Source organism: Vanellus vanellus (assembly GCF_965231255.1).
Source record: "Vanellus vanellus genome assembly, chromosome: 1".
In the NCBI taxonomy this organism is placed as follows: Eukaryota; Metazoa; Chordata; class Aves; order Charadriiformes; family Charadriidae; genus Vanellus; species Vanellus vanellus.
Window position 1 is genome coordinate 48,919,879 of NC_138905.1, and position 16,427 is coordinate 48,936,305.

The following is a 16,427-nucleotide window of genomic DNA, read 5'->3' on the forward strand; positions in this document are numbered from 1 at the left end:
TTCAGGGCAACACTATTAGCAAGAACACTTTCATGCAGCACCTACATAACAGCAACTTAAATAGCAGAACAGATACTTCAAAGTGCTGTGTACACGAGGTGCACTTCATACAAAATCTCACAGGAAATTTTTGACCACAACTACGGTCCTCCCATTTCTGGAACAGCTGTGTGGAATAGTTCTAACACTAATTCTCTTTTTGTCATTTGTAGAGAGTTTTTTCCTTCCCAAACTTCAAAGTTTTGGCTTTATCAATTTTTAAAGGTCTTATTTTGTAATTCAAAGTAGTTCTTTGAAAGACAATATATCTGCCACTTCATGCATTTGCTTAAGTTCCATAAGATGCATCCAACTGGCTGCAGATAGACACTTTGCCTCGCCTAATGAACGACCAACCTGAGGCCTCTCGAGGGAGGTTAATTTAACAAAAGAAGCCTGACTTCACTTTCAATGTCAGTCTGCAAAGGTCCCCCTGACTTCAGTAAGATCAAACCCTTGTACCTTGAAGCCTAGCTGTGTGTTATTTTGTTGCTACCATTTCTTGACAGCTTTTTACATTTTATACTGAAGAGCCCCAATCCTAGTCTTTTATGTACACAAGCAATTCCATTCCCCTCACAGGGAGCTGTACGCATGCTGAGACTAAAATGTGGCCCTCCAGTTATTTAATCAAGAGCAGGATGTGAAAAGTCCTACAGAGTCACCCGGGGATCCACCTTCTGAAATGCAAAGCGAGCCACAGGAGACTGCTAGTTTAGACACCGTCCACCCAGTTTTAGTTCATTTCAAGATTTGGTGTCTGCAGCTCGAATGGTGGGTGTGTTGTCAGATTACAGGAAAAAAAAAAAAAAACAAACTGTAAGCACTGAAAAAGTGTAGGTGATTAGATACAGAAATGAGAATGGACTGATAACACTAGAAATTTGTGTGACTCATGCAAACAGCAAATGTCTAAGCATGTACGGTATGATATACTTGGTCAAGCAATGTGCATTTAGTACATTATTAAACAGCTTCTATGAAAACACTTGAGAAAGGAGCATTCTCACAACTAACTAGCAACTCGTTTGCAACTCTCTGAATTCTCTTGTTAACAGTTTGCAAGCTTTTACACAAATCTTCTTTTCTATCTCTGAAATTCAGCTGTGCTTTCTAGACTCATGGTAGACAGAACTAAAAAGTAAGAAAACAAAAAGTCTGCATCTTATATACTCATACACTACATGTATCTCTGTACCTTATACAGTGTTTACAAACTCTAGGTTCTCTCTATAGGGGCTTGAATTTTGCTTACCCGGCACACTAAAAGGAAACATTGGTCAAGCAAAACCGATGCTAGCTTACCACAAAAGAATTCTGTCTATGGCGAAGAAGGGAAAGATAGCTACCCAAGTGAACAGCAGCTGAAAAAGAGAGGCTATTGATTAGCCCGCCTCTGCTCAGACATTAAAACCAAGAGCAGAAATTAACGGGAGGGGCATATCTTTTCTGAAACTGTCCATCCCTGATTACGCATAGAGGAGGTCTGCTTGCAGGACTGACCTTCAAGAAATCTTGACAAGCTCAAGTAGGGCAGAGCCAGCCTGAACATCTAAAAAAAATTTCCTGTCATTACTTTATCTGAGTTGTATTCTCAGCATATTCTCAGAAGAAAATTCCTATATTGCTCTTGTGCTCTAGTCAAGAAAAATGCAAGACTGCTTTGTCTAATACCATTTAGACATTCTTCCCAGTGAAAGACCACTGAGTTATACAACTGAATTATGTAAATACTATGGGGATGGTGATGTTTTCTGGATTCTGCCCTGCAAACTTCAGAAAAAATGGAAAAGTGATATAAAAATCAAAGGAAAAAGACTTCAGGTAATAGAGAGCGTAATTTATTTGATAACATGTTATGGTAGAGTGTGTAACCTCAGAAATCCTCTGCCTACTCTGCAATGCCGGGCAGCATGTCATGACAAGCACGCTAATTTTTACATTAACTTCTAGAGAAATGTTGTGTATGCACAACGATCAGTGGTAGTCTAGCACTTTCTTTTTTACAATTATTTTTCACAAACTTTAGGGCATCTTGGACAACAGAAGAGCTCCCTTTACAATGAGGTATCTAAAAAGTGGAAAGATCTGACTTTGGAGAAGATATGTCCAATGCAGGTGTTTTCTTCAGCATCTATGGAAAACTGAGAGGAATTCATAACTAGCTTTCTATGTGGGGACCTGCAACGCAGGGACAGAGCCTAAAGACAGTCAAATTGTGACACCCTCCCCAGCCTACCTTCTAGAAATTACCAAAAATATTTTTTTTCAGAACTTGATAGTGTATGAATTAATTTGAAAGCTAAGTAATCCCTAACCATCTTAAAAAGCAAGCCACAACAGATTATTTAATTACACTTTCAAGTCTAGAAAAAAGTCTCTTGAAAGATCTGGAGAGAATTAAATGAGTCATGGCAGGTTTCTTCATGTGCCTTTTATTTATAGTAATATCTAAAACAGAAGAGGTTGGAGAATTTTCAGTCTGGAGAACCTCCCAGGAACCTGTGTCCAAATGAAGAAAAGGGAGATAAGGAAAGCACGCTGGCTGCCAATAGGTTTTTATTCCTTCAATAGGGACCTTTTCCTCTGTTGGAAACTTGAGAGCTCTACACAGAAAGATTCCCACTCCCAGCAGTTGTAAAGGCAGAGTAGGAGAAGGAATAGGAGGATCCAGGTGTATCAGTAACTTTGTGAAATCCTTGGGCAATGCCAGAGGAAGTCCTGACTTTGCAGTTAGTTTATTATTCACTTAAAATAGACTCTATCCAGAAAGGTGCAAAAGGGGAATGGAAGCAGGCCAGCATCTCTCGGAGCTCTCACTCTGTACCTTGTGGAAGATTCCCTAAGGAAGTGAGCTCATCTGATGTTGATTTATGTTTTGTCTTCGTGGGCATTGGGATATCAAGCTATGAACAAAGTATATTTACATTAAAAGCCACTCAGCCGCACAATACAGTTGTTGAGCTGCTCTCCACCTTGAGCCACGTGAGCAGTTCTAACAACCAATTATGATTCAAAGGACTGGCTCCATTTTTCACCATGTATCTCCCAAAGGAATTTTCAGTTTACCTCTGCTCAGCTCCAACACAATTACCACAAGATCTTATCTATAAAAATGCAGAGCAGCTCTCACCTGTTCATTAGAGTTCTCCATTAACTATGAAGTTGGAACAAAGGCACAGAAGGCAACACCAATTTCGTTAAGCCCTAGGTGAACATTTTCACATTGCTGTGCAATTACAGAATTAAACTATGGCATTCTTTGCTTAATTATAAAAGTAGACCTTCTTCCTAAAAACAGTTATAGAGATACCTGTGTTTACACGTTCTTTGAGCTGTTCAGTACTGAATAATAAAGCTAAATTATTGTGAGGAAATGATAGGCAAAAATGGAAGAAATCAACACTGAACTTTCCAGGAAAATATAAATAATACCGTGGCACTAAATTGAGTGAGAAGTGTTAGTAACAGCTAGGAAGTTCTAGCTGTTCAAGTTTAATCAGAGCAACGTGAGATTCATCTGATGGGAAAAAAAAAAAGAAAAGATTACTATTTATTGTTTGGTTCAACCACTGAAAGAAGAGATCAGGACTCAAGACTTCTTATCCTGACACTTGTTCTTTAAACAGGAACCGTCTCATCTGAATTCTCTAGGCTATGCATGGTATAGTGATTCTGAGAAATATCAGTGAGACTGGGACTTAAACACTTAATTGGAATTTAAATTGGACTACAAACAGAAGAAAACGAACCAGCCTAAATAAATTGGGGGTGGTGATGTTTTGAGAATGTTATGGGGGAAAAGATGGAGTGGGAACATGCCACAGATCTACATTCAATATTACAAGGATGAAAACAGCACTATTGCCATTCAAAATAAAATTAAAATGGGATAATTGTTCCGTTTTACGCTTAGTTGAGGTAAGGTGTAGATTTAGTCAAGATTCTACTCTATTATAGTAGTTTAATTTTATTGTTGTGTAATAACAATGAAGTCATGAAATACAACTCTTCCAACAAATGTAGCAACAAAATGAAAAAATGTAATAGCTATTTTATATTATATACAATTTGTATGATAATTATTTCACAAATGATTTTATTAGATGATGCACTTCAGGTTTGTCTAAGTTGAATTTAGAATTAAGAGCAGTTCAAGTTATCTGACTACAGAGACTTTATTAATAGATTGAAAAATTATTATTAATCTGGAGGGGTTCTTTTGCAAACAGTGAATGCTTCTAAATGGTCCAGAAACCATTAAATTTTAAAAGCTCCATTTAAAAAGTTTTAAAGTTAATGAGGGTCATTTAAAAAGAAAATATTGCAGTAGTTTGTGTCTGGAGATACTTTCTTTCCAGGTTTCCCCTGTTCTCCAAATGTTTTCCTTTTCGAAATTTCAATCTAGTGGTGATGTTCTGAGAACAGTACTGAAGCCAGCAGACAGGGTCCCCTGTGCTGGGGACTCTTCACATGGGAAGTAGTAAGGTTTATTCGTTGTTGTTCCTTACAGGAAGGTAGGGATTAAGTGAAAGAGAAAACTTACTCAGCAATAAAGCCAAGACAAAACTAAAATCAGTACTGAAGACCATTTTCAGGGAGTAAGACAGAGATGCCAATAAAGATGCCACAGGTCTCTCCCTGCAAAAAACTCTAAACAAATAACTAAAGTGTAACCAGTCAGCATCCAATGTCCAAGTTAATGTAATTTAATCTGATTATGAGTTCAAACTGTCCCCAGCCCCAGACATGCAGTCCTCATGTCATTTCTACATAAGGCTGTTAACTGATATCCAATTTTCCAATAAATTGCTTAGGAGAATGATAATCAGTTAAGACACACCTGTACAGCATATGGCCAGCCAAGCAATTTCTTTGACTTACTGCATTATTTTAATTAGGCTTTTTTTCCTATTTGATTATCAGTTCCAGTTTTAAAACAAGATTAATAAACCTGCTTCTGTACTCCCCTCCGGAGCACAGACACAGGTGCCACACGCCGCTGCGCTGTCTGGCATCGCTCCTGTTACAGTACTGGGTCAAACTCCTTTCACCTGAACTGCTCCCGTAATCTATCTGTCTTTCTTTTGGCTCCTCAGTCCATCCCCACTGCTTCAGGCTGCAGTTCAATATTCTTCCTTTAACAGTGACAGCAAAAATTAGCACATGTTCAGACCTGAGGGAGACAGGTATGCGCTCTTTGGCCCCCTCGTAATTGGCCCTGGGCTCATCACGTTACTTGCAGCCAGCCCTGTGACCTCTTGGTGAGGAATTTATGGCACTGAGACTTCTCTTTTCCAGAGAGGCAGGCTGGTAGCCAGGAGTCAAAGGTGGTTTTTGTTCCAACCTTCTACTCAAAAGTGTTCTGGGGAATGATGACTTAAGACCTTTTCTTAATTAGAAAGCAAACAGGAAGGGCTTCAAATCTGACAGCAGCTGTGAGCAAACTAAGACATAGCATGCATGCATGGTGATAACAACCCAGAGAATAACTAGATCCCACATTCCCAAGAGAAGGAGCATGAGAAGAAACTCAGTCTTAGTAGTACCTGGCCCACTGTCAGGAGCTACCGTTGTGCTCACCAGGCTACATCAGGCTGCCTCCTTGCCCGTGTTTTCTTAAGCACAAGGAGTACCAGCCACATACTTCATTGCCACACATTTAGATACCGTGGATGGTTATAAAGTGAAAGGGGGAGATTGTAAAAGAGATACACATCGTCATCCTGATGCGTCCGGGAAACAGGAACAAGGGAAACAACAAGATGGTTAAGCTTTAATCACCATTTCAGGAACCTCTGAGGAAAATCCCCTTCTTTTGTTCACACGGAAAGCTCCAGAGTGTATTCACCTTTTTGCACATGATGTCACTAAAAGCCCCTGAAACTTCCCTGTCTCACTTCACCTCAGATTCCTATACCCCTTCTGACCTTGTGACAGGTAATGTTGAGGCTCTTACAGCAACAATTCTGGGTTCTCTTATCTGTCAGTGACCATTCCTGTAATTCACCGACCAAGACAGATGAGAAACATGGAGATGGCCATGCCAGAGAAAGATTACAGACTGCCAAAAGTGTAGTGACTTTGTCTTTGCCCTCACACAAAAGCACACTGAGTGTGAAGCTGGCCCTGCTGCGACTACAGCAAGCTAACATGGGGACTGTCTTCAGGTTTGGTGTTGAGCTCGGGACTGAGAGTACTCTCAAAATGCAATGTGCAGGCAACCTCTTTGTCCACGTGAGTACTCTGGGCCCGATTTTGGACAACTGTTCTGATCTTTTGGAACAACTTCCTTTTCTGAGAGTTAAAACGAGGTGTCTGGGACGGCCAAGTTTGCTGAGGCCATGTGAGTAGTGAGACCTCATGACAGCCAAAACGATCTGCCCTCTCCAAGTTGTAGAGAGCTGTCATATCATTGTAACTTGATAGCATCTCTAAATTTTGATTAGATAAGTTCATTGCATTTCGGTATGACAGCTGAGAAACACATGGTACACCATCAGGCACAAGTAACTTCCCATTAATTTGCACAATTAATGACATTCTTTTCCTCTGAGCTCTCATAACAACCAGCTACCAGAACAAAATGGAGACACATATATTAATTCAATCACTTGTACTTACTGTTACTGCTAGTGTTACTGCCAATGCTGTCATTCCTAAGGGAGCTGGCAGCAACAGGAGGAAACAAAAATGTTTTTGTGACAGCGACTCTGGAATCTAAATAGAAAATGAGTGTGTCAGCATTATGTAACTTAAAATACAGTTCCCTCTCTATAAGATGATGGGCTATAGGGCTACTCTGATGTGGCTATAGGGCTGTTTTAAAAATCTGGCTACAGGGCTGTTTATAAAGTGAAGTAAGCCCCAAAACACACTCTTATTAAGAGGCAAATGTGTCTACACACTGAGCTGCAGCTGAATAGGTGTTCTGGAAAAGCAATTGTTTTAAACAAGTTCCTAGGTTAAGGCACTGATCTACTTCTAGTTGCTACTGGTGTAACTGCAACTGGATACTTTGCCCTAATTAAAAAGCTAGTAGCTGTCACTAGAGAAAGTAAAAGAAAAGGGAATATACCCCCTCCATTTACTGGAAGGGTGAGAATGAACTGCAGAAGCCTGACTTGAGCTTGTTAAATTTTTTAAATGAAGTAAACATGGCCCTTTTCAGGAGGGTAGGGATGAATATGGAGGTGGCTTGAGACTGCTCCAATTAACAACTTGTCCTAGCTCCCTGTCCTGTCAGTAGTGCAATCTTAGGCTCCTTTACTGCATTATAAAAATTAAATGGAGCATTAATGGAAGATAAGAAGAAGAACAATGTAAAAATATGATCCGGGATATATTTGGGATGAAAAGAAACAGAGCAGAGTATTGTGAGGTTATTTGGATTACATTAAGGAATGATGTCACTAGGAAAAATGGCGCTAGTTTTACTGTCAGAACTCAACTTAGAACAGAAATACAAGCTGTGGAGTTGGTAGCAATTTCAAGTGGCAGTAAAAAGGAGACTTGGAGATATAGCATCAGATCCTTAGCATCTCTAAAGAAAAAAGGAAAATCACCCATTTATATCTACTTAGATTCTGTTCCCCAAAAAGAGAGCCATCTTACCATTCTCTGGTGTTTCTACCGTTGAAGGCAGAATGCAGTCATTCTTATCCAACCTGTCTGCAAACTCCTTGTAGACCTCAATGGTACTATTAAAGTGCCTAAAAAAATCCTCAGGAATGAAGCGACCTTCTTTATAAAGGTGACCATTTTCTTTTACAAAATCCTATGGCAAAACATAGAATTCAGATTGAAAGAAGGACAAGAGAGGTGCTCATTTCAGCACCCCAACAGATGATAAAAATACCCAAAGATGACACAAAATAGTTTAAACTTTTAACCTGCAGAAGACAAAATTTTCTGTATACGGTCTTCATAAAACATACAAGCCCTCTGATCTGAGGATTTCAGATTAGCTTTGCAAATAAAAATAAATTATTAATCCAGTGTTGTAAAATTGCCAAGGAACGAAAAGCATTCTTTCATTCTACGCTGAAAATGAAGAGACTTTTTTTTATTTCCCTCATTGAAAAAAACACCTTGGTTTCACATTACTTTGCAATGTTCCACATGATCATTTAACCTGAACACAGGAACACAACACAATCATGGCTATTGTCATAACAGTACAGGGAACACAATACAATAGCTGGGATACACGACTGCACAGAAGCAGGCTGAGATCCCTGATAATGTATCTAAAAATAAGAGTAGGACTATAAACAAGGAAGCCCAATCACTCTGAGGTCTCACAAACAAGTGTGTTATGCCAGACTAAACAACAAGATTGAGGTCCATGTTAAGATCATTGATGGTTATCTTCTTTTTTTTCTTTTTACCTGACTCATAACAACCGTTTCTTATGCCAGCAGGTCAAATTTGGCCTGGGGTTACTCTGCACTCCCAAGAAGGAGGACAGTGGAATGAACATGGGTTAAATACGTACTAAGGAAAACTTCCTAGTTTTGGATCCAAAATTATTTTATGTTTAGTGCTGAAAGTACTAGACCTAAGATCATTCTTCTCTGAGGAAATCAATAGCTAGTTGTTTCTCTGAATTACAGGATATTTACTTCTTCATTCTACAAAATAAAATTCCTCTTCCCCAACCACATCCCAGAGCTGAGTGCTTTGAATCATCAGGACAAGAATAGAAAAAAAAAAAAAATAATCTAAACACTCTCAGCAATATACTGCCAATATATGACAAGGTTACAAGGTTATACCACTCTAAATGAGATTGAGTGGTTTAGTCCATTTGATTCTTTAAAAAGGTGCAATTACCATGGCTAAGGACTCACTTGACAAAAATAAACATATATGGAAGAAGAATACCTTACTGTAAAGAACATGATGGATTTTGCCCATTTTGTTCAGTGGGACAAAACCTTCAACTACAGAACTTATTTTTAATTACTGATAGACTACTTAGAGCTGGGTAAAGGATTAGAAAGTTAATTTCCCTCCACCACCACCATTTTCACACAAGAGACTCAGACGTCTCTTGAGTGAGACTCCTGGAATCCTTCCAGCTGCCGTTGGCATCCAGAAACACATGGAAACAGGCTGATATCCTCTAGTCTTTGCTGTGTCTTTGTATAAAAAAGTTCATTAAACCCTGGTGAAGCTTTCAGAGCTGTGATACATGCTAAGAGTATATTAATAGCTTCAACCACATCATCTTTAAATTTACATTAGGATCACTAGCAAAATGAATAATTTAAGCTGGATGCAGAAGGAAGATTTCTGCCAGTTTCAAACACACCAGAATGAATTAATTATCTTAAAGATGACGGTTACATTTTTGACTACTTAAATAACTGTATACAGGTCATTGTATATACTGTAATTCCTTGTAAGCCGTTTTCCTTTGAAATGGGAGATAACAATTTGCCAACGTTAGCACAGTGTACTTAGTGCATTTCTAAACAAAGTAGGATTTCAGATGTACAGGAATAGAAATAAGAACTAATCTGATGAAGCTTTGGGCATTTTTAAACTATTACTGAGTACTGTGCAACAGAAAGTTCAAATAAAATATCCAGCATAAAAGTAGAAACTCTGTAAAAGATTACCTTATTTTTATCAAAAGCTAAGCATGCCATAAGATCATTAATTATCCTTGTGAGATTATTGATGATTGAATAGTTGCTCAAAACATCAGACATATCTGAAATATCTGAAAATTTCTGGAGAAGATTATGTAGACTTCTTGAAAATTCAGGCACCATCAAATGCAACCAACAGTGATTAGGCTGTCAGAAGACAAAAAGAGAAACAGAGAGGTAGATTAAATATCAGACTATTTCAAAAACTGGTTAAGCAACTCAATGTGCAAAAGTAGATTAGACTGTTCTTTCCAATTTAAATTATCTTGAAAGTCTAAATTAAAATTTGTCTTCTTTAGTGTGGCCAACTTTCTCTTCAGCCCTTTTGGTAAAATTTCCATTTTCACTCATACTGACATATTTATGATTGTCTCTTAAATGCCATCCCATTAAATTCTTAATGAATGCTAAGCATCAGTCTGTTGAGAATTTGAGCCTTGAGACATACTACCGTGAACCCTCTTCCATGCTTTCATTAACCTATTTATTTTTTTTAAATAACTACTGCTTTAATAATTTTCTTCAGACTTTCTTTAAACCAGTGTCAGTTTTCATTTATTATTGTTACCCTACATGACTCAGTTAACCCTAAATATCCTCGATTTAAATCTCTTCTGATGAACGTTTCCATAAACATTTTGCATGAAATCCATGTATGCTTTTACCCACATTTAAACTGGTTAGCTCAGTTAACTCCTTCTCTTCAGCTTTTTCACTAAATTCCATTCCTGAGAACAGTTTCTAGTTTGCCCGAGTTTGCGTCAACAAAAGGGTTCTACACAGCCTGTCGTGGTATCTGCCAAATTTGTGCCACTGGAATAACATTTAAATCTTTTCACTGCCACCTGTGCAATTAGTTTGCCAATAAAGTTTGTACAGCTGTACATGTCATTGAAACCTGGTCATTCATCCTGCTGCCTTATAGGGAGTCATTCATTTCTTTTACTTAGATTTACATAACAGTAGTCAAGTAAACAAAAAAGCCACCCAGGCCAGGAATAATCCTACCTCAATACGGTCTGCAAAAATACGGGTAATGTATTAGTCACACCGCAACATGTACCTGGAAATCCCTTCCCAATAAATGTTTGGGTTTTAATGGTAAATGTTATGGGAATTTATTCCATATGTGAAGCTATTTTTCAGTGGCTGAAAATGTCTCAGGATCATTAAAGCCTGCCAGCTATAAAGATCTTGGGCTAGCAACCCCTAAGTACTCTCGGTATCACTGAATCAGTTTCCAATTGCTGTCCAGTGGATGGGCAGCATCCACTGAATCCATCCATTCCACCTTCTGCAACATATGGGAAATATTTGGCGTTGTCTCTGCTTCTAGGCTTAATCTCTTTTCACCCAATTTCTGCTAAAAACCTGCATACAGATTCCTTGTTAAAAAAATACCATCACTTGGTGACAAATTACTTTCTCGGTGGGTGACACAGGTGCTGTTATGCCTTGATGTGTAAATGTTTTTGATGAGAAAAACATTTTTTACACTTTCGAAGACTAACCAGACTATTAGGCTTCCAGGCTTAGATAACCAACTGTACCAAACGTAAATACATCATTCAGCTCCACCTGACTTTTCACTTTTGTGTTCAACTCTCTCACGCACTGATAACAAGTGGCAAGTCAGTATTATCACCTTCTGTAATTACTTCAACAATGACTTAGAAAAGAAGGAAACAAAATTTGAAATGGATGGCGCTTGGTTTGATCCTGCTTCCCTTTTTTCCTTCAAGCACAACAATGGGAGGGGAGAGCCAGAAGCAAATAAATCACAGAAAGCTTGTTGAAATATACTCAGTTCAAGCAGCATGTGTTATGCCATGTCCCATTGGCCTCACGAGGCAGACAACACGATTTCCTCTGCTCTGGTGCTCTGGAACATGGACACAGAACTTCTGCGCTTCCCTGAACTGCAAAACTGGAAACCCTTTGCCTCTGAGGTTTTACGGGTGTGCATACTCCTCTGGCAGGGACTTGCAAAAGCTTGCTGCTTCTCCTAGTGAGCATTTGGTGATTCCAGCAGGGAATCTATTTTGTTGCTCCCGCGGTTTAGCATGTGCGTGGGAGTCTCCTCTGACTGAACCGTTCTGACCTACAAAGCTGTATTTCACGAGAGCTTCAAGTTTTCTTTCCAGTAATATCAAGCTGTGCAATAGCTTGCTTTCTCAACAGCTGCCAAACACAGGGACGAAACTGTTGAAATTGAGAAATGTGACACTGTTTGCAAGGAGAAATGGAGGTTTATCTCTGCTTTTTTGCATAAATTTTGACCAAGATTTATATTGTAGGGCAATTGTAAACCTGACTCGCCTTGTACTTCCAGGTAGTCCTCATTTAGCTTCTTTCTAGATCTATCGAAAAGTTTCAAGTTTATTTCCCCTTCTGAGTTCAGCCTCTGCTGCTGCCATCTTTGCCTTTTAACCCTCGGGTTAGACTACACAGTTCACTCTATGCGAGACTACTTTTAAAGCCACTCAGATGCCGTGAGCTAGTGCATAATGCAACAACCCTTCTGTTTAATGGATCGGGTCAGTCTGTTCCTGTTACATGCACTACACCGGCTTCCCATCTGCTTTGCGTTCACCCTGCCTTCCTACCTTTAGTCATCTACATTTGAGACTTGCTACCTTGGGTACGTTTCCCACTTTATACATGCACCAAAGATTGAAATCTATTGAAAAAAAAATAATATTGCAGAGCACCTTTTCAGTCGTTTCAGAGCTGAACAAAGGGCATTCACCTTATGCAAAGCTGTGGGTTTCCCAGCTTGCAGGGACCTTGAGGAACCCAGAGCCAAACCTACTTACTCAGCCAGCCTTTGCTGTGGTATGCGTAACACAACCTGAAATCCCCAGAGAGGAATTTGGCAAAAAGTGGGACGTGAATACCACTGAATACTTCCTCCTGAAGGCACGTGGCCAAGACGTCCATCACCATGACTGAAAGTGGTGCACAAGCAAAGGCAGTACGGAAATCCCGGCTCTAAACTTCTCTTCTTCCTAATTATTTCTCGTCTGCTCATCGTAAATGTAAACTTGATCTAAGTTCCTGGATATGATGCAGCAAGATGACATGGCATCTAAACTATAGAAAAGAAACTACCTACTGGCAGCCAAAACTGAACCACAGAGCGAGGTAAGAGTTAAGCAGTGAGAACGACCAGGACCCATCGCTCAAGCAAGCTCCCTGGCCTTCTTCATCTGCACTGCCAACCTCCCCAGGAATGCCATGGAGGGAACAGCCCAGATCCAGCCTGGCTCTCACCCATCAGCTGCCGTGCTGGTCCTGGAGGCTGAGGAGCAGCCCTCAGGCTACAGCTGTCCTCCACAGATAGGAATTTCAACACATCAGGCACCAAAATAATTGAATTCCAAAAAGCACCACAACCAGAGGATGGTGGCTGCCAGTCTTACTTCCCTTTTCTCCAGGTATTGGCTATTTTCATAAATAGAAACTCTTCCATAAGTTTTAATTAAATTATATAAGATCTAGTACCCGACTTCCATTGCATTTGTTCTGCAGAGATTTCTGTCTAAGGAATCAAGTTTAAACTGGGTTTTCTAAAGTACTCTAAGTTCTAGTAAAAGCCTTGAGCTTCCAAAAAAAACTTGTAAGAACACTGCCAGATCTGCCATAATACCTTGTAACCTCAAAGCTCCGGGCCCTTCACTATCCTCCAGCCTCCTTTTCCTCCAGCCATCTTCTTGTTATTCAGAACTGAGAGAATGTTGCTTCTGGCATCGTTCTCCAATATCAATAGGGAATATTACTAGATTTGCTATGATGTTGTAGGATGGGATGCCTTTTTATATGTGCGTCACACACAAATTGGATTTTCATAATGAAAACTGTACAGACACAAAACCAGCTTCTTACATCTACCAGATGATTTCCAGCTACTGATTTATGTGTCCAATGATTCATTCTTAAGACAGGCACCATATTTTCAGTTTAATTTTCATACTACTCCTTTTCTTCCTTTTTTGCTTTCCTTAAAACTATTGTTTTAAGTATAGTACAGTATAGCATTCATCATAATTTCTACTTTCACCTTGTTTTCTTCTGTTCTTTTTCTCGCCGTGTACACAACAACCAAGAGAGTATTTTCAATGCATTAGTCTAAAACTACTTTTTTAAAATTAAGGAAAAACATCAAAAATATTTAGTAGAATAAGCAATAAGGTAATATGAAAACATTTTTAATACAAAATGTTATAAGGTAGATGGTGCTTATTTGAAAGTATCACTACATATTAACTATGAGATTATATAGAAAGAATAATACAAAGCATGTTTGAATGAAATGATGTCCTCACTTTCTAATGGTTTGTTTAGTTACTGATGTTGCCATTTGCTGAACCTAGCGTTCTCTTTATTGGCTACTAAGTATTTGTTGTGTTTTAATGGCATTTCCACTGACTGAAATTAGGATGTTCTACAATATATTCCAAAGTACAATTAGAAAGAAATTACTTCTTTAATAAAGCAACAATTTTCAATTGGCATGATGAAATAATACCATAGTTTGACTTTTTGCAGATAAGATGTTAAAAAAATTCAGAAGAAGATTCCTAAGATTCCGGTAATTAAAAATGTTTTAAGTTACTGCAGGAATGTCTCTACATTTCTTTCAAATGAATACTTGTGAAGCATATGAAAAGTGAAATAACCATTATTTAATTGTAACTTACTAAGCCACAGGACTAGGTATAAAATGTTATGGCCATCACTGGTTCCAGTGGGCTGTTTTATTGGGATTAATTTGAAGCGGTTGTACATACCAGACTATCCATCTTCGGGACATATTTAAGGGTTATCATATAATCATTTGGAAGATTTCCGACCTACAATAAACAGACAATTAAAATGTTATTACTGACTACACAAAGTAAGACTTAATTTCTATTGCTGTATTCAACAAAACCTATAAAATATTCAACAGAAATTTTCAGTAACCTACCAGGTGCAAAAGTTTGTATACTCAATTTCCTGTGGAACTGCTACTGACTCTTATTTGCTCACAAGTGAAGCATCTTTCCACACCTCTGTAACATTCCCAGATCCGATGTGATCATGCTCAATGTTCCCTTCCCAGCAGAATTAAAATCAGTAATGCAGTGAGGAGAAGGGATCTGATGCAGAAACTCCACTGCATTTTCATATTTTAATGGCACATCTTGAAGTGTTTATGTGACAGTTCCTGTGTAACCCAGACCACTCCAAACAGTAGAGGACCCAGTAGTCTCTGAGCCTTTTTCGTTCAAATAACTTTGAGCTTCAGCGAGCATTTTAACCTAAAGAAATACTTGCCCGCCTTGTGCTTAGTTATGTACAGGTCAGACAAACACTTGAGCACAACTTCAACTTTGAAGCTGTGCCTATTACTAATGATGAGCAATATAATTATATCAGAGCAATGTCCTGGGGCAAAGGAGAGCTGCCACACACATAAGCTGAGTGCAGCTTTGCAGATGTGGGTGAGTATGGGGTGTGCTGAAGCAAGGACAAGGAGTGGAAGAAGGGTTCTCACTTAATTATACAATGCAGTCTCCCACAGATGGGATCCAACACTGCCGTGAGATGTGGTTGATCATCTGGGGAGTGTGCTGAGTGGGGAAGTGAAGAGGGAGACGCTACCATGATCCACAATCTCTTGAAGTACTTTTTTCAAAAGGTTTATCAATGCTATGATGCTTAGTGATATAGCAAATCTATTTTCTTTTGTACTAGTGAAAGATTCAATTGATATTTCTCACTCTGGTTTGAAATCCATTTAGTCAAAAGACAATAAGCACCTACATAATTCCTTTGGTGAACCAGAATCTATACTTTGTTCTGCAAAGTATTTCTACTTGTTCGGGTTAAAGATCATCCTGTTATGGCTGCTTTTGATTCTGCTGCTATAGCAACCAGTACAGGGATATTTTTTTTTCCTATGCAGTTTTTAGGTAGTATTTTGTTTGACACAACAGAATGTCTTATTTGTTAATTAAAATTTAGTTTCAATTAAAAATTAAAATTTCAAAATGTTACGGTTCTAGAAATGATCAAGGACATCACTTATGCACAGTCAGTCACTAGTGGATTCCAAACATTTTTTTTATTTACAATGTGGGCTGAGCAACAATCTTTCAGTTCAATGACATCTAGCTTTCTCCTACAGCTTTAAAAAACAAGTTTTACACAAATGATCCTGGTAAATTCCTTTCCACAGATCAATTATCTTTTTTTTTTTTATACCTACACATTCCCAAAGCAGCAGTTGCAGAAGTGCCACTAAAATTCTCTGTATCAATTTCTGTTTACCTGGCATTTTGGAGAGTTGATTCGAGATGCTACAAATACTGAAAAATATTGCAATACATTCTTTCTTTCTTTAGAGCATCTAATTTATTTTAAATGCCTATCTGCAGTTTCTGTATATTTTTCCTTCCTCTAAAAACATCCTGACACATTAATAGGTAATCCAGTTTCTTTTCCATCTTCCTTTGCGTGCCTAGAGAGGTAGGATAGCCGCACCTCAAGCAGCAAAGACAGGGAAGATGCTACTGTATGTGCAGTTTCCCATACTCATTCTGGAGGGATTCAATACTTAGCAATGTCAGCAAAAGCACCGTTCTTTAAGAAAGGTCACTGGAAGATTAAATTTGTTCCAAATCAATGAACACTACAAGAATTGATATGCATTATGTATACAATCTACTTTACTGGCATCAGTGC

General features: G+C 38.6%; 1 protein-coding gene across 1 annotated transcript in view; it reads right to left on the reverse strand.

Moving 5' to 3' along the window:
* The window catches only part of KITLG (KIT ligand), a 53,447-nt gene that overhangs the window by 3,020 nt on the left and 34,000 nt on the right, over nt 1-16,427 (reverse strand). Inside the window, exons 3-6 of the mRNA XM_082498767.1 lie at nt 14,489-14,551; nt 9,666-9,845; nt 7,654-7,816; nt 6,664-6,759 (exon numbers count right to left, since the gene is read on the reverse strand). Coding sequence (XP_082354893.1) covers nt 6,664-6,759; nt 7,654-7,816; nt 9,666-9,845; nt 14,489-14,551 — 502 coding nt within the window. The remainder of the gene's footprint in view (nt 1-6,663; nt 6,760-7,653; nt 7,817-9,665; nt 9,846-14,488; nt 14,552-16,427) is intronic.